At 39.4% G+C, this 22,447-nt stretch overlaps 1 protein-coding gene across 5 annotated transcripts in view; it reads right to left on the bottom strand.

Annotated features, from left to right (window-relative positions):
* Positions 1-231: 231 nt before the first annotated feature.
* HMGN3 (high mobility group nucleosomal binding domain 3) overlaps positions 232-22,447 on the bottom strand; it is a 32,070-nt gene continuing 9,854 nt past the window's right edge. Inside the window, exons 2-7 of one of the 5 annotated variants that reach the window (XM_066361351.1) lie at positions 12,533-12,583; positions 6,324-6,353; positions 2,473-2,529; positions 1,235-1,348; positions 1,017-1,116; positions 232-706 (exon numbers count right to left, since the gene is read on the bottom strand). In XM_066361351.1, the coding sequence (XP_066217448.1) occupies positions 693-706; positions 1,017-1,116; positions 1,235-1,348; positions 2,473-2,529; positions 6,324-6,353; positions 12,533-12,583 (366 nt within the window). In that variant the 3' untranslated portion in view covers positions 232-692. Of the gene's footprint in view, positions 707-729; positions 1,117-1,234; positions 1,349-2,472; positions 2,530-6,323; positions 6,354-12,532; positions 12,584-22,447 lie in introns of those variants that run through there. The other 4 variants (XM_066361350.1, XM_066361353.1, XM_066361352.1 and 1 more) reach the window with 4 other exon arrangements.

Here is a 22,447-nt window from a genome sequence, read left to right as displayed (position 1 = left end):
ATTGCGGGCTAGTTCTGGTATGAAGTGTATTAGATATAAATCTACATTGACACTCACAGATGACTTTATTAAAATAAAAACATTTTCAAATGCCACAATGTTAAGAAACAACCTTATTTGACTTACTAGAGATTCCATCATGGCACAGACTGTATAAATTCTTTGTATCTTCTACAACAATAAGATGAAACACTGCCTAAATTTAGTAAAAACACTACTAAGAGACAGATATATTGCAGGCAAGAAAACTTTTTATTTTAAACCACAAATAGTCAGCAGATGGCCACAACTATCCATGTTTCATTAAAATCACATAAACCTAGGTACAAAAGCACCACTGATTATTGCTCTAGAAAAACTGCATGAAAACTTCAAATATGCACAGTAAAAACACCACAGTATACACAGGAATAATCTTTTAAAGCAAATGTATGAAATGCTGAATCAATTTTACAGCCAGCTTCCAATATTAAATTTATCTTACTTGAGGATGATGGAAATTTTCAAAAAGATTATGAGAAGGTAAAATGTCCATCCTTGTATATTCTCGTATGCCAACTAGTAGAGTTCTAAAAAAATTAGCATTTACAAAACTTGGTAAAAATAGCTTTTAGAAGTTGTCCCAAGAGGTACGTACATAAAATCAACCCCAATTTTTCATGACAATTCACTCTCCCTTGTTATCTACAGTTTCAGTTTTCTGTGCCTGTAAAAAAGAAAGAAAAAAGATATAGTTACTATTAAAACTACTATACACCAAATTAAAGTCCACCCCACCAACACACACACACTTCACAATATCTTTTTTAGCAGCTCTACCACAAAACCTATTTCAACGCTGGGTGTAAAACAGAAAAGGCAGGAACATATTATGCAAATAGTTTGCTGCATTTATTGCTTTTTGCTTTTCAAATGACCACAAAGCATTACCTGAAAGCTTCTACTTGTTCATAATAAACAAAACCACACCACTATCTTATCTAGTCACTGCAAACATGCAGAATTTTCTACTGTACCCTTAACTCTCACTGTTTCAATCTGGCCCTTTACTGACAGTGTGCTGGGTAGGGTACCTCTGGAGGTTGAGACACTAACAGTTGAGCGAGAGATGTAGATCTGCAATAACATTACAGTCAATGAAAAGAGACATTAAGAACATGCTATCACCAGCTGAAGGATCCAGCAATTTCTTAAAACACGGATTCAATCAGTGGGAGCTATTTATGCAAAGTACCTCTTCAACTTTAGTTTCACCATTTTCAGATGGTGCAGTACCTTCCTTTCCAGCTTCCTGCTTCTCCTCCTTCTTCCCTTTAGCACCTTTGTTACTCTTTGTTCCAGGTTCTTTCTAATAGGGGATCAAAGCACAGACAGAGTATGTTAGACACAGCATGATGTTAGCTCAGATCCGTGAGCCTCCGTCTAGACGCAGGTAAAGTATTGTACAACCTACGGCCAAAATGGTGGCTTTAGAAGAAAATGGGAACCCAGTTTTGCTGGGCATCGACTAAGTTACTCAGAGTCTCTGGAAATGTAACAGGCTGCTTAGAGAGTCCACTGGACTTTCTCTTCTGGGAAAACACGACATTTTCCCTTATTATTTGTCTGGGTTACCTCTCTGCTCTCAACAAAGTGAGAAGTGGTTCTGTCACGCAGAGAACAGCAGCGACTGGTGAACCCAGCAAGCGAAACACCTCCTGCTGGGACATGGGCTTTAGGGACTAGAAAGCTGAGAGAACATGACAATGAAGACCTAGATCCTCACTTTAAGGCAAAGCTACAGAAGCAAGTTCTGCTTGAGAATCACCTACTCATACCACGACACACATAGTTTCAGACAATTCACAACAAGAGGCAATACTCTGAAGGGCAGAGTAGAGAAAAGCCATTCAGGGTGTCTTAATTATTCTGTGCTTTAGTTTCTTCATAGGCAAAATAGGCTATTTGTACTTATCTCAGGAGGGTTGATGTGAGGGACCTATGAGAAAAACAATCAGAACAGGGCCTAGCACAGTATAGGGGCCATATAAATGTGAGTTGGTATTAGTTATTTCCTAGTATTAATTATTATGTGATTATTATTAGTCATCAGACAGGCCTACTAAGACCAGGGATGTGAAATCAGTAGCCCCTTCCCCAGGGTTGCCCATGACAGGCACCCCCATCTGAGCTCGTAGGAATGGCATGCTCACAAGAAAGCTACCAACCCAAACCCCTTGGACCTGAGGCTTCTCAGAACAGCAAGCTCTGACTGCCTTTGTTTTATTGACCAAAAGGGAAACACATTCCTGGTAAAACATAAAACTGTGCTTTATGCCTTTTGAGAAAGCCTGTAGCAGGGGTAACAGTTTTCCAGTCAATACATTTAGCCTGAACCATTAAATGTGATCTTTCCTTAGATGACGTCTGGATATGAAATTATAATTTATTCACTGTGTAAAAAGCCAAAGTGGAGGTGGGAGCACCTCTTACCTTAGCAGATGTTTTTCTTGGTTTAGGTTTAGGCTCAGATTTGGGCGGAGTGGGTTTCTGCAAAGATATGAACGTAAATAAAACAAATACTGACAAGGACAACCATCAGCACCAAAAGGAACATAAAAAGACTACAAAAGACAACAGACCTTTATGCCTATGATTTTGTTCATTTAAAAAATATTTCGTCCTATTTTTAGCATCAGGTAACAGCATTTCATAACTCTCTTCACCCTGTGTTCTCAAGTGAACAGCAGGTGAGATTTAAAAGCCGACTCATTATTCCCCAGTCCAGAATAGCTCTCTGGGAACAGGTTTCACTTCTATCTCTGATGTCTCTGTACTTCCTTTTATCACAGCACAGCAGCAAGAGGAATGACTCAGGCTCTCGGCCAAATGACTCAATGAATTCAGCCACCCTAGCCTTCCCAACAGGCTAGAAATCACAGCACAATCACAGGCAAAGCCCATCCGGTAATGAAGACTGTTGCCTGTGAAGTATTTCAAAATCATTTCCAAATCCTTCCACCTCCGATGTCGATTTCAAGTTCTGTAGCCAAGTGTCTTCCTACTTCCGTCGTCTCCAAGGCCAGCTCAAGGTGAGAAGAATCTTTCGCCCACCCAAACACGGGGCTCATTTTATCCCTAGAGCTTTGTATTAAGAATATGATTATAATGACTACATGTCCACTGTTAGCCCCCAAAGTTCGTTTTTTCGCAGACCTTTTTTTTTTTTCTCTTACAGAGACAGAGTCAGGAGAGGGGCAGACAGACAGGAACAGAGAGAGATGAGAAGCATCAGCCATCAGTTTTTCATTGCAGCACCTTAGTTGTTCATTGATTACTTTCTCATATGTGCCTTGACCGTGGGGCTACAGCAGACCGAGTAACCCCTTGCTTGAGCCAGTGACCTTGGGTCCAAGCTGGTGAGCTTTGCTCAAACCAGATGAGCCCGTGCTCAAGCTGGCGACCTCGAATTCTCGAACCTGGGTCCTCCACATCCCAGTCTGACGTTCTATCCATTGCACCACCGCTTGGTCAGGCCACAGATCTTATTAGCCAAAGAACCCACTAGGCAACTAGTTTTCTGTTGCCTCATATGGTTCTATTCTCCATTCCCGTGAGCTGGGCCGGCCTGCCCTGTGGCCACGGTCTCCTCCACATAGGCCCGCAGCCCTGGCTTGCATCCCAGGGTTCAGAATGGGTGATACACGGTGACACTGGGGAAGACAGCCTGTTTAAACCACTAGTTTCCTATTGCTATTTTAGGGCAAATATTTCTCCTATGGAGCTAGGAAAAAAAAGTGTAAACCTCTCCTGGCACTAGTGGGGAATGGTTTTTCAATGGAAAACACTGGGCAGAGTCTCCCCCTGTGGAGAAAAGTACATGTTCCTTCCCAAGGCCTCTGGGTGTTTCAGGTTCCTATTGAATCTGCATCTTCTTCATCAAAGGCATAAAATAAAATTGTGGACAGCTCAATTCCTGAGGATCGGCTGTTAGACATGACATTTCAAATAAAAAAAAGAAAACTGAGCTTGAAAAGTAAGGAATGTTTTTATTAATCTTCTTACCACTCTAAATCTGCAATCTGTTCCCCAAATGCAGCAGCTGCATGGTTCCTAAATTTTCAGGATTTTAAACATTTTATTTTGAGCTTTGATATATCGTATTAACATACACTTGTGTTCTCAATTTACAGCAAGAAATTTCCTTTCATGTTATTTTCTGTAAGACAGCTCTTCTCCTCGGCCCCCTGACTCAGCATTCCAGTGTTCTGAGAGGACAGGAAATGACCAGGTTTCAGCCGAACCCCGCTGGCCTCTGAGGAGGCTCTGCACAGCACCCTGGGCAATGATCTCGGTGGAAGGTGCTTATATTGCTGGTTCCTGACGCTCAGGAAAAGCTTTGTTATGAGTTTTGATTATTATTTGACTTACAAGGTCTATCCCTTTAATGGACTAGAGATCCATGGCATACAATGGCTCTCAGTCAAATCTCAAGTTAATCCTAAAAAAAGTTAAGACTAACTTCTTTTTTTGTGTGTGTGTGTTTTTCTGAAGCTAGAAACGGGGAAAGACAGTCAGACAGACTCCTGCATGCGCCCGGCACACCCACCAGGGGGCGACGCTCTGCCCCTCCGGGCGTCGCTCTGTCACACCAGAGCCACTCTAGCGCCTGGGGCAGAGGCCAAGGAGCCATCCCCAGCGCCTGGGCCATCTTTGCTCCAATGGAGCCTCGGCTGCGGGAGGGGAAGAGAGAGACAGAGAGGAAGGAGAGGGGGTGGGGTGGAGAAGCAGATGGGCGCTTCTCCTGTGTGCCCTGGCCAGGAATCGAACCCGGGACTTCTACACGCCAGGCCGACGCTCTGCCACTGAGCCAACCGGCCAAGGCCAAGACTAACTTCTGAACCATGGTTAAAGCTACTGTTAGTTACACCATCTTTAAGGGGTTTCAGGAGAATTTGTATTAACTGTGTATACACACAACTGCACCTCCCTGCTCCTACTCTTTCTGGTGACTCTGACATCAATTCCTTAGGTCAGGACTTATGTAAAACACATGAATTGAGTTGGCTCCCTCACCTCAAACCCAGTTATACTTCTCAGCTTGTAACTGGTCCTACTATACATTTCTGCTTTGATTTCCTAACCTGTGCCAGGCACAGGTGTTGGCCGAGGATGAAATCCATGCTTCCCCGAAGGCCAAAGTAGCTTGCAACTCCTGTACTACCTAAGTGTGAGGATAAAAGCTGTCAGCCTGGAGGTCAATGCCTTTCCCTGGCATCTCAGTGGGCAGTGTAGCTGCTGCTATTTTAGCCAAAATCCTCCACAAAGAGCCAGGCGGACCTGTCTTGGCAGAATGAAGACTGGACATGAACCGGCAGAACAGCAGGGAGGAGCACAAGAGCCGGCGAGGAACAGTGTGGTGAGAGAGCTGTGCACACTCACTGCCGAGGCTTGGCACACTTGCCCATCCCTGATTTAACGATCTAACCCTCATCCCTTCCCTGGGCCTGGCCCACAGGGGGAGACTCCAGTGGCAAAGTGGAATCAGTACTCTTTCAAAGATTCTCTGGTTCTGAAGTGAGGCTCAAGTGTATGGAGACAGGTAACTTTCAGAACATTCTGACTAAAGGAAGAGTTGTAGACAGAATCAGAATTCTCGTCCACTGCAGCTCGTCACAGGCAGAATCGGAAGGATACAACTTTGCGTAACGTACCTCTTTTGTTTCAGAGATCTCGCAACTTAACTTTCTGTGCTTTATATTCCTGGTCATGGGGCTGGCCACTGTTTTGCACTATCACATCTGATCATGAGAACTGCTTGGCAACAATGATAGAATTTGCTATATATATTGTGACCCACATTAATTTCCAAAAAGCAAACAAAAACTCTCAAGAGAAACCCTTAATCTTCCTTTTGCTGCTTTGCTCTGGCCAGAGGGAGCATGTAGTCACAGGAACTAATACAGGGCCTGCGGGACGCCTGTGGCCCCGAGGCCATTTATCTGGCCCCCGCCGCACTTCTGGAAGGGGCACCTCTTTCATTGGTTGTCAGTGAGAGGAGCACATTGACCATCTCATTAGCCAAAAGGAGGCCCACAGTTCCCATTGAAATACTTGTCAGTTTGTTGATTTAAATTTACTTGTTCTTTATTTTAAATATTGTATTTGTTCCCACTTTGTTTTTTTACTTTAAAATAAGATATGTGCAATGTGCATAGGGATTTGTTCATAGTTTTTTTTTTATAGTCCGGCCCTCCAACGGTCTGAGGGACAGTGAACTGACCCCCTGTGTAAAAAGTTTGGGGACCCCTGAACTAACACCAAAGGGCTTCTAAAATACTCACCGCTGACAATCTGGCAGACCGTCTTGTGGGCTGCAGAGGAAATGGAAAAATATACATTTTTGGTAGTTATACACAATCAAGTTGATTTTTAAAAATTCTTTCTTAATATTTTGTATTTATAAAGAATGTAATGTATGACTCCATCACCCTCTCCGGGTAAGCACAGTGAAACACCTCAAGGGACCCTGGACACCCAAATGCTCAAGAGAAAGTGTTTCTGACGGGGAGTAGCCACACTTCACAGAAGTGGCCTCTTCTGATTAAGAGAGTGGCAACTAAGGAAGAAAAGGAAGGTGAAGTTAGGCTCTGAACCCTAATTTCTACTTTTGTGGTAAAACTGATATTGGGAACATTGAGGTGCTCTTTAAGAACTACTCTGATTCTTGTTCTTTACAATGGAAGAAAAAAAGCTTATAAGTTAATACAAGAGACTATTGTGTAGAAACCAAAATAGCAGGAGTTCCCTGCCTTGTTACTATGTTAGAAAAGAAAGTGACTGCAAGTCTTAGGCAGTTAACAAGAAACACCTACTAAATGCATATGTTTACAGATTTAAATAGAGTAAGAAGTTCACTAAACTCTTCCTTCAGTTTGGGAGTTTAGAGAATTTAGAAAGAAACTGTGTGGAGACTGATGTTTTTCAGGAAACCTTTTCTTCTTCAGTGCTGGTGCAAGTTAGCAAATGAGATGACGAAGAAAATTTAAAACAACAGAACTCTTCTAGGCATTTCAGAAATAAGCATACGGAATTGATATTCTACTTACCACCAGCAAGAGGGATTGCACATTCTAAGGGTACAAATGCTTCTCTTTAAAAGTGTCTCGAAGTAAATACTCCATACTTGTCTATTTTATTCACTGCTCTAACTCTAGTAGAAATAAATAGTATGCCACCTAACATATTGTAGATACTCAGTAATATTTGCTCAAAAAAATACACTCAAGCTTTTCCCTAACTCTTGCTGTCTTATGCTGACTTTGCCTCATTATAACAGTGTAAATGTTTAAAATAATTTTTAAGGGGGTCAGCAAAAATGATCAGTAGCAGCCCATGCCATGACTGCAAGAAATCATGTAATTCTTAAAGATGTGCTTAGGTCAGTCTAGGTCAGGTGTTCAGGCCAAACTGGAAGAAATATATTTCTTGCCATCTCCACATCTAAGAAATTTCTTGCTGAAAATAGCCACAGGAAGCTAAACTCATCTTCCTTTAAACTACAGAAGGAAATGAAGGGCCAGAGCCTTCATGAATAATTTTAACCCTGGGGTCTCAAGGAAAGATCAGAACTGGACTTAAGGCTAGCTTGCTGAACGTGCCGAGACGCAGAGACCGTGCAGGATAAGTGCTGGCCGTGATGTATTCATTGCACAGAGAAAGAGGAGGCATTGCTTGGCACAGGGCATGGGAGGGGTGCCTGTACCAGGTGCTTCGCAGGGACTACCATGGTGTCTGTAAGAATTATCATGACAATACATCATGAGTCACTGGGAACCAGAACTCAACCTCTGTGATGCCTTTTCCAGAATGGTTAGTTGCATGAACTGGGTATCACTGAAGAAAAGGCACCAGTATCGGTCAAACCAGGCAGCAAGCCGGTGACTTGTGCTTCTTCATCACGGAGTCAGAGCATAGAGGAGCAATGAACACAGCAAATTGCCAAAAAGAGCTCAGTTTTGATGCTTCCGTGGCCTCAAGAACTACCCACACTATCTCACAAGCAAAGCACAGCCAGCAGAAGTGGCGGACTTCACACTAAATAGGGGTGAACAGACCTTATCTGAAGCCCTCTCCACTTGGTGCCAACTTCTGTGTTCCACGCTGGCATCACCTCCCTGTTCACCTCCTCTGCCGCACGTCTGCACCCCTCCTGCACAGGACTGTCTTCTCTAACATTTCTGTAGCTCCACTGTCTACTAAGACCCCTCAGAAAACGTGGAGGTGAACAGAAGGGGTAAGTACCAGCAAGTGTGAACTTGGGAGAGGTACTAAGGTCACTACTTACTGCACTTTTCAGATGACTGTGTTTTCATCAACAGCAAGGCAAGAAGACCCTCCCCCCACAAAAAGATTATGACTTGCTGAACGCTCCACTGATGGTTAGCATTTTTTAGGAATAATGTGTTTAATTAAGGTCTAGACATTCTTTTTTAGACATAATGTTATTGCACACGAAATACATTACAGTAGAGTGTACATATAACTTTCATATGCACCACAGAACAAAACATTTCATGTGACTTGCTTTATTATGATACTTGCTTTATTGTGGTAGTCTAGAACTAAACTTGCAATATCTCCGGGGTATGACTGTGCTCAGGTACTATTTAGTTTGGGGCCTGAAAAGGAGCCAAATATGTGCACTGCTACTCATAACCACCTCCCCACCCACCAACTAGCTGTCCTGGTGAACAGTGGAGTGAGGCCCAATCCTGTGAGAAACTCCCCGGCTCATGCCCCTGCTCCTTTCCTCCCAGTGTGAGCACCGAACACATCGAGAGGGAGGTTGATGTCAGAGAACCCTTCGGGATTTCCAGAGGGACACTCCAATCAAACTGCCACTCTGCAGGGGCTGAAGGCTGTTCCCATGTGAAGACTCACTACCTCTTTTATAATTCAGGTCCAGTGTGAGAGTTGCAAAATCAAAAATCTAGGAAATTAATGTAAAAACAAGGTTTGCTTCTAATTAATCTCTAAAAGCACATCTTTTACTGTAAAATCATTTTATGATTTCCTGCCTACAAGTTACCAGCTCTTCTTTTTGTGCTATAAAAAATAAGAATTTTCTTAAATTTTCCTTTCTGGTGACCATCAAAAGAGATTTTCTTTTTCACTGCAAACAGTGGGGGCAGAGACAGACCTTTTACTCAGGTCAGCAGGACAGGGTCCACATGCCAGTGTGTGCACCTTCCTGGAAAGTTCCATCAGCTTTCACAGCCATACGATCTAAAAGGTTTGGACTATGTTGATTAGTTATAAAATAGACTAGACTGCTATTTTCCCCTCTTTGAAACACTAGAATTTTGAAGTATTCTTTTGAGACTCAGGCTATTGGGCAGGACCATTATGAAAATAAATATGTAAGAATTTGTCTCAATTTTGTTGATTGTGAATCCTCAGGAAAAGTGGCCAAAAGAATAGTTCTTAGGGAAGGCAGGAAGGAAGGCTTTTAGAACAGGTCAGGATCTGTCACTGTGTATACAGGTGCTGGGCACAATGGAATTATTCAGTAAGCATTTGCTGAGTAGATGATCATTCCCTGGGTTGGAGGAAATCTGGTGAAGGCTACTCTGACAGACATGGAGTCTCTTCCTTTTATGTCCTGGAGGCAAAAGCAACATGAAAGTCTAAACTTGCTGTGACAAGGTTCACTGGGCTAGAGATAGCTAGATTCAAGTAGAATCTCTGGACTTTGCTGAATACTGCTTGAAAGGTATCAGTCATTGCATAGGAATTTGGAAGTATGTTTATTTTTATGAGATTTCTTAATGCTCCTGAGCCTGACCATGTATTCCAAACAAAACCCAAAATTCTAGTTGCTTTTAATTCCCAAACACAAATGAGGAACTAAATAGAAATGACCTTCTTCGCAAAACTGGGAGGTAGGAAAGATGTAAATCAGAGCCACGGCAGAGCAGAAGCCCCAGATAATCAGATTTTTACGGCGACCACAAAAGGTGCATGAGGACAGAGGACTCAGAATCAGGACATTCAGTTATCTTTCCTGGTTTTGCAATTTACAAGTTGCAACATGTAGGGAAAATTATATATGTCTCTGAGGACACTGGCTGCATTAGTGAAAATGAAGGTGATAACATCTGCCTGTTATCAAACACAGCACTTCTCTGACATTTGCTACGCTTTTTCCTTGCTTATTTTTCTTTATAGCAAATGTCCAATTACTTTATTTTACTCTCTTTCTCCCCTGCTAAAATGGAAGCTCCACAACGGCAGAGACAGACGTTTGCTTCTTTTGTTCCCCGTGGACTCGGCAGGGCCTCGGACAGTGCTTGGTACAGTACAAGTGCTCAATACGCTTCTATCAAGGAATAAATCTGCTTTGCCCTCATTTTTTCAGGGTTATTATAAGAATCAGATAAAAAAAATGTATGTGGAAGGGCTTTGTAAACTGCGGAGTGTAATGACTTTAATATATTGTTTTGCTCATTTGTTGTGCAAATACTTAACTCTGCACCACACCCTTCAAATATCACAGCGAGGATAGAGGCTTTTCAAATCCTTTGTAAGTGGTATCTTTGCTATAGTCGGGCATGTGTATATTCAATGGCATCACCAGAAAATTCAAACAATTCAGTGGGGGTAAGAATCAATAAATATACTGTCTTACCCTAACCCCTAAACCATCAGCTAGCTCACTGACCTTTTTTACTTCCCAAACAATTGAGCTGATGTTCTGAAGAAATATCATGAGTTTTAAATTGGTTTGGGTTTAAATGACAGGTAGAGTCTTGTCAAGGAAAGACTTGTTAGCAATAATATAACACATATAATAATATAAAGTAGAATATTAAAAATAATAATATAAAAATAAAAATAGAGGCATACCTCTCAGAACACCTCAATAAAGCAAATATTGCCATAAAAGTGAGTCACAAAGTTTTTGGCTTTCCAGTCCATATAAAAGTTGAATTTTTATACTGTAGTGCAGTCTATGGGTGCGCAATAGCATTATACCTAAAAAAATAATGTACATACCTTAATAGAAAATACATTATTGCTAAAAAAAATGCTAGTCATCATCTGAGCCTTCATCAGGTGCCACAAACCTATTTGTAAAAAATGCACGACCTATCTGCAAAGCACAAGAAAGCAAATCATAATAAAACAAGGTATGCTTGGAATATAAATAGTAAAAACTCTGGTGGTAAAATAATATGTATGAGACAGCTGCATAAGCAATATTCTTTTACATAAATTCTCACGAGTTTGATTGCTTTTAATGAAGAAGGGCTGGAAAGACTGTTTTCACCATCCAAGATCCATTGTGTGCAATGGTTTCTAGGTTTTCTGACTGACAGGTCAATTTCAATAGTAGTCCCTAAGGAGAAATTCAAATGCATTTCATGCCCAAATCTAAAATCATTAAGGTTCATTATACTTAGTCAACTGTCTAACAAATTATATTTCTCCATTTTCAAGAAAGTTCAAACATTCATTATTTTTTGGGTGGTTCTAGCATTTGTATAGTGACGATTTTGGATCACAAACTTCACCTTCTAAACTGTTAGACATTGAATGTTAGATATATGAATGGTGGGGACTAGGCAGTACAGTATAGGCAGTTTTGTTCTGCTTTTAAATTATTTCTTTATAGATTCTGTTAAAGAATTTCCATTTGGCAGAATGAATTTCCTTGTACAAATCTTGTGTAGGGATTTTATTTTCATGATAAATGCCTCTGAATTATTATCCACAATATGAATCACCTAATCAAAGAATCTGTAACTAGATACTATTTTAATTTATCTCATGACCCATTTTAAGTTTATAAGTTCAACAGTAAGAGCTGCAGTTTTACAACACACTGCAAACTCTGTGCAAAAGTGAGTGCCTGTCACCATAGTTACCATCTTACTTGGTACTATTTCGTCTATCTCCTTTTAGAAGTTCCTGTTACCATGGAAGGTCAAATGCAAGCATCTCTTCCAAGTTCTAGCTTTTTGGAGGTTTCTGTATTTTAATACAGAGCTGCTTTGAATTATTGCCTAATTAATTTTTCTGACTTAAAAAACCCAACTTTATTATTTTGACATCCTGTGTATCCTTACATAGTTTTTGACTTTAGGGAGGATGACTCCTCTTAGGCAAATATTCAGACCCCAAAAAGTAATTTATAATTCACTCACTGGAGCAGTGAATTTATTAAATCAACAGTCTATCATTCTCTTGCTGTGAAAGCAGACTTTGTTCTCCTTGATGAATTTACCTATTATCTCAATTTTTGCCCAGAAGGAATTCTCAGTATCTGTTTTAACAGACAGCAGGACCGGCAGGTAAAAACATCAACAACATAGTAAGTGGAAAATGCCTCATCTGTGAACCGATGACTACACAGTGACACCGTTATCTCTGGTTTATGTGGTCTCAACAACCTTGTACAGGAATAGTATTTATTCAGATGCAAGCAATCATAATAATATTAAAAATTCCAGTTAAATAATTAAATATAGGATGTCAAAGATACACTTACCTCCTGTTTAGTTACTTTCAATCCATCCTTGCCCTCTGTATTCTCTGGAGACTGGAAAGAAGGTATTTCAGTGAATTGTATTTAAATTGGAAAACACACATTAGAGGGAGATTTAAAAAAAATCTTATTTAAATTCTCTGGGTCACATAAACCAACAGATGTTTTGTGGGGAAAAAATAAGTTTGTAAGAGGATATGTTTTACACACACACACACACACACACACACACACACACACTACATTTATCTGCATAACTGCTCTCATTTTAAACCAGGAGCAGCGCAAGAATTGATATGAGTCTGTGTTCTCAATGTACATTCGCCCTAAACAATTTTCATTCTTTGATGATTTCATGTGGGATAAAAAACAGGGACCCAGCAGTCAGTGTCCAGGGTGCCTGGGACCCGTCCACATGTTCCGGGCGCTCTGATGTTCTGAGATGAGGGCAGAGTATGGGGAAAGCCCAAGCTAATTGCAAAAGCAATATTTTCATCTCATACTTGCCTAGTTTTGATTTCTAGTCCATTTCCTAATCTGACTTAATATTGATTATTTTTATAAAATACTACTGTTTTTCCACTATCCACTCCAGCCCCTCTACCACACTCTCAGCCTCACAAGACAGCCAGCCAAGTGTGCTGGTGCCCCAACTGACTTGTTCCCTGATTTAATCAAGCCCAATGTAGCACCTACCCGCCCTCATGACAGCTCACACCTGCCTCTTTCACAGGCTTGCATACAAGGAAAATAGACTTAGACTTACATGACATAGCAATTACCCCAATATATTTGCATTAGCTAAAGATAATAAGATTAAAACAATGAAACTAATTAGAAAACTGAACTATTTAATACAAGATATGAATAGAGTTGCCATAAAGAAAAAATACAAATAGCAAACCAATATTTGGCACAGTATTTGGCTTAGCAAAATAAAACAGCTACATGATAATGCCTTATCTAATAAAATGAGAAAAATGTAAGAACATAAAACCTAGTATTTGCTGGGGCAGGTGACACTGTAAATGAATATAATATTTTCAAATAACAACTTGGCAATATGAAAAAGACACATAAAACTAATCATACAATGACCCAGTGATTCCAATTTTAGAGCCAGGACTCAAAGAAAGACTGTGAAAATAGTTTTATTTGTACTGTTTCTAATATAGAATAACTGGAAATGTTTAAGTAAACTATGTTACTATTAATGCAACTATTAAAAATAGTAAGGGTATGGGACTACAATAGAAAAACCACATAAAATAATGCTAAATTAAAAATATAAAATAATATGTAAAACATAGGTCAGAAGTATATACAATCTTTGAAAAAGACAAAGGACATAGTAAACCTTCCCTTCTTTCTAGGGTTTTCCTGTTACCCAGTCTATCAGTTCACCTCTCTCCAGAACTTCTCAGATCCATGGAGTTCTCTTCTGCTTACCAAATGAATATTTTCCCTCCTCCAAGGAACCTTCTCTATCATGAAAGGAAACAAAGCTTCTCTTTTCTGTTCTCCACTCTCTTGCAGAAGATTGTTGGGTTCTCAGATCTAGTGCTGTTATCAGTCAGCCAAATTAGAGAGGGTGAAGTCTTAAAAAGTCTGACCACATAAAGACAATCCCTAGGTGGACCATTTGGGTGTGCTCACTTCCTTGGCTGCAAACTCCACCCTTCTGGCGTTAAACCAGTAGACAGACTCTGTTATCAAGGACTCCTGGGCTGTCCTTCATACCTCTCAGGCTACTTAGTAGATTTAAATCTAAGGTACTCTCTCCTGTTATCAATAGGCATTCATTTTATTAAAAGTGTTTTTAATTTATTGATTTTAGAGAGGAAGGGAGAAAGAGAGAAAAGAAGGAAGAGAGAGAGAAAGAAATATCGATTTATGCATTCATTGGTTGATTCTTACTTGTGCCTTGGTTGGGGATTGAACTTGCAACCTTGTCATATCAGGATGACACTCGAACGAACTGAGCTGCCTGGCCAGAGTCTGATAGGCATTTAAAGAAACAGCACATAGCTATTGCTGATGTTAAACAACATTAAAAATAACTTAATGACATTATTTTCAGTGGGTTAGTGAAAGCAATATGACTCAGAGATCATTCTCTAAACACTGATCTAATAATGTCTGAATTGGATGTAAGTTATTGAAAAAGAGAAACTTGAAAAGATGCCACATAAAAAAGCAAGTATAATTGAAAATATTAATGCCTTCAGATGAAAGAACGTAAGACTAAAGATGTGAAAAACTACAACTCTAGGCAAAGTTAGTTTCTGGGAAATCTCTCCACCAGGGCTTTCTACTAACAAGCATGTAACAAACTTACAGTCAGGAACAACCCAACTGATCTTTACCCTGGGATCAGTGTGGTACTATGGCACGAATGCAGGTTAGGACACTAGCTTAAATCTCGGTTTTCTATGTAGGAGCTGTGTGATCTGGGGCAGTGCCTTGATCACTGTGGCTGCCTCTTTATCTGTGAATGATAGATGAAAATGATATGGAATTCAAAGAGTCATGCTTGTGATCAAGTGAGACGCTGGGGAAAGCATTTCATAGACTGCAAATAGTCATCTAGATGTTATGCAACAAAGATATAAGCTCTTAATTAGTCTTCTGAATTATCAAATATAAAATTATATTCAGTAGAGCCTTGAACTTGAACATGACCTCTTACAGACAGATTCCTAGCAACCTTGTCATCTGTTCTTTTTGCACAGATGAACAGGTGTTACATTTCAAAAAGACCAACCTTTTCAGACTATTTTATCACACACCCTGTCTAACATGAACATTTAGCCACGAGGCTGGAGATAACGAGGACATGGTAAAGGGATTAAAAGAGAAGTCTGAAGTTTTCTGTCCCAAGGGATGGTGAGGAGTAAAAACAAAGAAAAGCGGCAAACAAGGCTTGAGTGTACACAGATGATCTCAGATCTATTTCAGTATTCTACCAGGGCGATGGAAAGGAGCTGACTAAGATGGGGGAGGATTCCAAGGCAGAGGGGTTCTTGCCCCCACTCCTTACAGGGTAGGTTTATGCTAATCCTTTTGAACTCAGGATGGTCAAGAGGACAGAGAACCGTGGTCAAACAAAAAGGTGCCATTCACATATCTAAGTTCCTTCAGCACCCAAGTGGCACAGGACTGCATTGAGAGCCAGCACGGGGCAGGAGACATACATGGTGGCCAAAAGGAGGGCATAACAGGGATTCTTGACGTTTAGAACACCACTGATAGCTGATCTAAGGGAAAGCCAACAGGCAGGAAAATCACTGAATACCTGCTGATTCAATGAGGACAGAGAATTGGCCAAGAAAGTCTGAAGTTTGGCAAAAATCAAAAGGCAGTTGAATTCTTTTTTAGTAAGAAAACTTGAAACTAAAAGCTTATTGGAATAAAAACTTGAAACACAAATACTAAACCACAGATAGTAAAAGAAATATTGAATTGTCATCAATTGTGGAGAAATTAGCTCAGAATACAAGAAGTAAAAAGAAATGAATAATATGTGGTTAACAGCCTCATAAAGCTACTGGCTACCATAATAGACAGCACAGGTCTAGACAATAACCACCATAAAAGATGAGAGCAGAATACATCAGAAGTTAAAGGTTCTTGTTTTGTTCTGAAGGACAACACAGACACAGAAAAATTTTAGATTTTGTTATAATAAAATTTAAAGATAGTCATTAAACTTTTTAAGAAAAGAAATAGAATCTATAAACTTACAACCAGGAGGGTGAAAGTAAGCACGTTTTACAAATAAAAGGTAAGGGAGAAAAGAACAAAGCCAGGGAAAACACATGATACATAGAAACCACAAAGTAAGTCATTAGAAAAGGTTCAACTACATTAAGAATCACAATATACCTAAACAAATTATACTCACTCATTACAATGTCAAGTGACAGAAGAAAACAAGAATATATGTATATGCTTCCACTTCACAAATTTTAAAACATGAACAAGTCAATATTATGGATTATACATTATAATCCATAGGATTATATACATCAAATTCATAATGGTTGTCTCTAGCGAGGCTGACAAGAGAAAGAAACCAAGGGGTGTTTCAAACTGAACTTTATCTGTAATGTTTTGTTCTATTTATTTGAAGTATGTGAAGCAAATATGATAAAAAAATATTTAAAACTGTACATTCTGAGCAGTGGGTAAATAGGAATGTTATATTACTTCCTGGATGTTTCCGTATTTAAATTTTTCCAAAAATATATTACCAATATTAGGGGCAGGGCTAGAAGCAAAGGCCAGTTGAACAGTGCTGTGTCTACTGCCTAACACAAATCCCACGATTAGGTGTACTTCACAGCTTTTCCTGTGTTCCTTAAACGGCTTATAAATCTAATTCATACTCTGCCTCTTCATTTTCTGTTCAAGACAAATAACTCATAATTGCTTCATTTGTGCTGATATGAAGAAACTGGAGTAGGACAAGAGTGGAAGCCGAGCGCATTATAAACACTGATTCAAAACTCTCCCTCTTGCGCTAGTGTGGGAGGAGGGTGGGGCCGAGGAAGCATGGATTCCTTCAGTGCCTGACCAGCTTGTACTATAACCTTCCTTACTTTATACTGGGGTAGTCAACCTTTTTACACCTATCGCCCACTTTTGTATCTCTGTTAGTAGTAAAATTTTCTAACCGCCCACCCCACCGGTTCCACAATAATGGTGATTTATAAAGTAAGGAAGTAACTTTACTTTATAAAATTTATAAAGCAGAGTTACAGCAAGTTAAAGTATATAATAATAATGACTTACCAAGTACTTTATGTTGGATTTTCACTAAGTTTGGCAGAATAAATCTTTATAAAACAACATACTACAGTTAAATCTATCTTTTTATTTATACTTTGGTTGCTCCGCTACTGCCCACCATGAAAGCTGGAACACTCACTAGTGGGCGGTAGGGACCAGGTTGACTACCACTGCTTTATACAAAGATGCCTGGGTTCTGCCTCTGAGGACAATACAGTGTACTGAATGGGACACAACTGTATTTTCCGTAAGACAACAGGACCAGCAGTCCTTCTCAAGAAACCATGAAAAGAAATTTGAAATTTCATTCTGTAGACCATCCATATGGGATCAACAGGAAAAATTACCCAAATGCTGAGCTTCTCCTTTTTTAAAAATTAAAATAAAACCTTTATTTATTGATTTTTACAGAGATAGAGGGAGGGGGGAGGGAGAAGGAGAGAGAAAGAGAGAGAAACACTGATTTATTGTTCTACTTATTTATATGTTCATCGGTTTATTCCTGTATGTGTCCTGATCGGGAATTGAACCCACTACCTTGGTGTCTTAGGACGATACTCTAACCAACTTAGCTATCTGACCAGGGTCTGAACCTCTCTTTCCATATACAGAAGTTATCACCTTATGGAGGGCACTGTGAGGGTCATGAACCCAATTTTCTCTCTCCGAACTTAGGAAGGTATCAGAGAAGATGACAAAATCCTTCCGCCTTTCAACAGTTGTTTGGAACATTTCTTAGATGGCAATAGCCTGTGGATTTGTCAGTGCAGAGGAAGACAGACTGAGGGTGTGGCAGGAAGCCGGGAAGTGTAAGTGTAGTACCCTGTGCCATGTTTCTCAGCCATATGAGAAAGGGGAATTCAGGATTCTCAGCAAAGAGTACTGGACCTTATATTCAAGTTCCAAAAAAGTCTTTACTAGTAAATACAGGTTCTCAGGGTTGTGCTTCTAAAGTTTTTAGTGACAAAGGATTTATATTGTTTACATAAAGTTATATTGCTTTATAACTGAAGTGAATTAGTTGAATTATTTTAACCATTTGCCAGCAGCCATAGAACAAATCCAGTCTCAATTCCTGGGTTATTCATGCTGAAGGAAATGTTTAACTCAGGTTCTTTTCTTCAACTAACTTTCCAACCCCCTTTCATTCGAATTCCTCTGACCGGGGAATAGAATGAGAAATAGCTAACTTGTTTACCAATCCCTCAGCCCCCTTCGTCCGGTCATCCGACCATTCCTCAACCCCCTTACCTAGTTAATGATATCCCCATCTCTCCCTTCCACCTTGGTGTGGCCATTTAAACTAGCCAATTGAGAAAAAATAAGATTGTACGGTCAACACTCCAGCCAATGGAGCAAGACCCAGCATCCTAGGGCCTGCATTAGGGATAAAAACAGAATTTGCCCTCTGCCCATGCACTTGCTAGCTGGCTTTGCAGAGCAGCAGCACGCACTTCTGCAGAAGCTATTAAAGCTGCCTTGCCGAGGTATTTTGTCTCCACAAGTCTTGCTTAATTTCATTTCTAACAATGCTAATGTGGAAAAGCTGGGAATAGACAGAACCAATAATCACTTTTTAAATGTGGGGACTGTATTACTTGGAGGTGATTCTTTTCTAATTTGTTGGCTGTTATTTTCAAATTATTATTTACTTATTTAAAATTTCTTTTAAAGTTAATATACAATTTATTTTTTAAAGTTTTTAAAAAATTTTTAAATTTATTCATTTTAGAGGGGAGAGAGAGAGAGAGAGAGAGAGAGAGAAGGGGGAGGAGCAGGAAGCAATCAACTCCCATATGTGCCTTGACCAGACAAGTGCACGGTTTCAAACCGGTGACCTCAGCATTCCAGGTCGACGCTATATCCACTGTGCCACCACAGGTCAGGCAATATACAATTTCTGTTACAAATGCAAACCTGGAGAAAAGAAAGCAGTCCAACAGTGAGCTGGTTAGCAGAAGACAACCATTCTAGGACAAAAAATCCAAATAACCCATCCAGAGAAGGCTGAAATGTGACTATAACTATTTCTGCTAAGAGTAACACATAACTGCTTCTACAAATGGAGGCACTGTTCATAAAATCTTATGAGGCTTTTCAAATAACATTTCTCTTAAATTCAAATATTCCTATAACACATGAAATAGACAGTAAAATTTTTATTCAAAGCCATCAGGACCATTGTTTAACATTAGTATGGCTATTTTTCATCCACCCTGGAAGTGTATTTTGGGAGCTTCCAATACTGCATTGCTTTTTAAAATAATCTTTAAAAATCCAATACCTGGAATTGACAGACCACATGCAGAGAATTAATAAGCAAATGAATGTGAAATTTCTTTGCTAATGTGGATTAATTTCATCAACTTCTATAAACCCAAAATGCACCTATTAAAGTCATGTCAGGCTAGTATCTTCCCAAAGTAATATTTTGTTGTTAAAGATAAAAGTAACTGAGTAATAATTCTGCTTTAAAATACGTTGGATGAATTGAAATAAACAGCAACTCTCTCTTTTCTGAGGGATAGTTTTGGGGAAAAGATCTCACACTGTAAAAGATAACGTTCAATTAGGTTCAGTGAAATCTTATTAGAATAAATATGCATAATTCAACGATGGGAGTATACTGTTAATATTAAATAACTAATTCAAAATATTGTATACAGCTCTTTAGTGTGAGTTGCCTCTTTCATGAGAAGTAAGCTTTTTCCACGTGTAGTGGTTTTGTATGGAATGGGATCATGGAGGAAGCACCTGACTGAGGTCAGAAGGCTGCACTCTATTTGGCCTCCAATCTCTCAGTGTTCCTGGGCCTAAATTTCTCAAGAGTAAAACTAAGAAGATGGACATGAAGCTCTCACTTGCCTGACTTATGTGGCTGCTCATCTACTTATTAATTGAACTGCAGAAGTAAGTGTCACATGAAAATTATAGAGATTCCAGGTACTGTGGTCTTGGAAAATGACAAGAGAAGAGACCCAGAGGAATAATTATAGTCTTAATAAACATGCATATTACACTGTGGTCAAGGCAATGATCTAAACGAGTTAACCCTTATTACAACTCGGTGAGGTTGGTAAAATAGCATCACATCCTCTTTATAAATGAAGAATTGAGGTCAGAGAGATTAAGTAGCTTGCCCAAGATTACTCAGCTGGCAATCCTGCTAGTAAGTGGAAGGGCTGGGATTCAGACCCAGGTAGGGTGGCTCAGAGTTCATTCTCTTAACCACTACACCACTCTTAAATTTTCTCAATTTCAAAATTGGATGCAGATCTGGGATGCTAGAAGGGCAAAATGCTTCCAGTTTGAGAAAGTAACCTGTATACCTAGCCAAAGAATACATAAAATGTAATGGAGTGTTTATTCCCCTTCATTTGTGAACTTCTTGGAATTATAATAAACAATTTCACATTTAAAATACTATATGTTGAGATGCACATAAATTTACTAGTCTGAGGTTGCAAATGGTCACAGACAGTTATAAGTATTTCTGTTTCACTATTAAAAACTAAAGACAAAACACCAAATCATTCCTTTAATTTTTTATAGTATTTTACATTTCTCAATGCACTTGCACATTGTTCTTGCATTTGCTCCTCTCAAAAGCATTGAGAAATACAGGGGCAGTCTTAATATTGCCACTTTACAGATGAAGAATAGAGGTTCAAAAGGTCAAGTTACTTTCCCCTGCTAAAGAGTGGCAGAGTCAACACTAAAAATATGTCTTCCAACTTTTATACCTGGGCTCTAAGAAGTGTTACTAGATGGTTCTTTTTGCCTACATCTAAATTAACTTCCAGCAAATGGTAACACAGTTATGATGTTCCTTGTATTTTTACAAAACTAATCGGCAGGCTCTGAAGTAACGGACAAGTGACCACTAAAAGGGGAAATAGTAAAATTAAAAATTATATCAAGAGAATATGTAAAAGAAAACAATGAGAAATAGACAGAAAATATATTTTTAAAATGTGCCCCTGATCGGTACTCAGTGGATAGAGCGTCGGACCAGTGTATGGACATCTCGGGTTCCATTCCCAGTCAGGGCACACAGAAGTGACCACCTACTTCTCTGCCCCACCTTCTCCCTCTTCTCTCTCTCTTCCCCTCCCACAGCCAGTGGCTTGATTGGTTCAAGTGTGGTTCCAGGCAGTGAAGACAGCTTGGTTAGTCCGAGCGAATTAGCATTAGGTGGTAAAAATAGCTCAGTACTCAAGCATCGGCTCCAGGTGGGGGTTGCCAGGTGGATCCCAGTCAGGGCGCATGCTGGAGTCTGCCTCTCTATCTCCCGTCCTCTCACATAAAAAAAAGTGTATTATATGGAATATATATATATATGTATCTCCCACATATACCATGCCAAATACAATTCCCCACAAGTAGAATTTAACTAATTCTGTCCAGTATTGTAAAAAACCATAGCTTATGCCCCCCAAAAAGATAAAAAAAGAGAGAGAAAAAAAGAAATTTAGAAAAACAATACCTTTCAGGGTAGACTTTGTTTTTATCTTTGTATTGGCTCAAAATAATCAAGATATAATTTTAAAATAATATCACTTTATAGCTTTTAAAAAAAATTTTATAGTTAAAAATTAATCAACTGGTAATCCAGAACACTGAAATAAAAATCCATCTAGTTCTAGGTTCAACAGATTTTTCAAGCTTTAAATCTTTTATCTTATTTGATGAGTTCCAAACACAAAAGTACTTGCTGATTTTTAAAATCCAATATCTAACTAATGGTGGCTTAATAGTTACATTACAATCCCTCAATTGACTATATATCATAAAAGTATTTTACATGTTTCTGGGCACAGGGGAGTATCCCTATTATTCCATACATAAAAAAATTAACAAAGACAATATATCTTGTCAATCTGAGGTCTGTGAAGTTAATACCTGGATGAAAAAACTATGTATAAATACCTTGTATATAACCCTACGTCCATCGGTTACTGAAATATCCAAAAGAATCTTGGTAATGTGCCTCTCCCAGAAGCAGAGGCCTGGACCCTGAGGCCTGCCTTAGGGCACGATCCTAGATAATAATGTCTTGCTGGGCAACTTTCTCTGACTGGCACCTAGAAGCAATGACACCAGCCTGTATCTTAACAAAAACATTTA

Source organism: Saccopteryx leptura, chromosome 1 (genome assembly GCF_036850995.1).
Source record: "Saccopteryx leptura isolate mSacLep1 chromosome 1, mSacLep1_pri_phased_curated, whole genome shotgun sequence".
Classification (NCBI taxonomy): Eukaryota; Metazoa; Chordata; class Mammalia; order Chiroptera; family Emballonuridae; genus Saccopteryx; species Saccopteryx leptura.
This window is presented reverse-complemented; position numbering and strand designations above follow the sequence as displayed.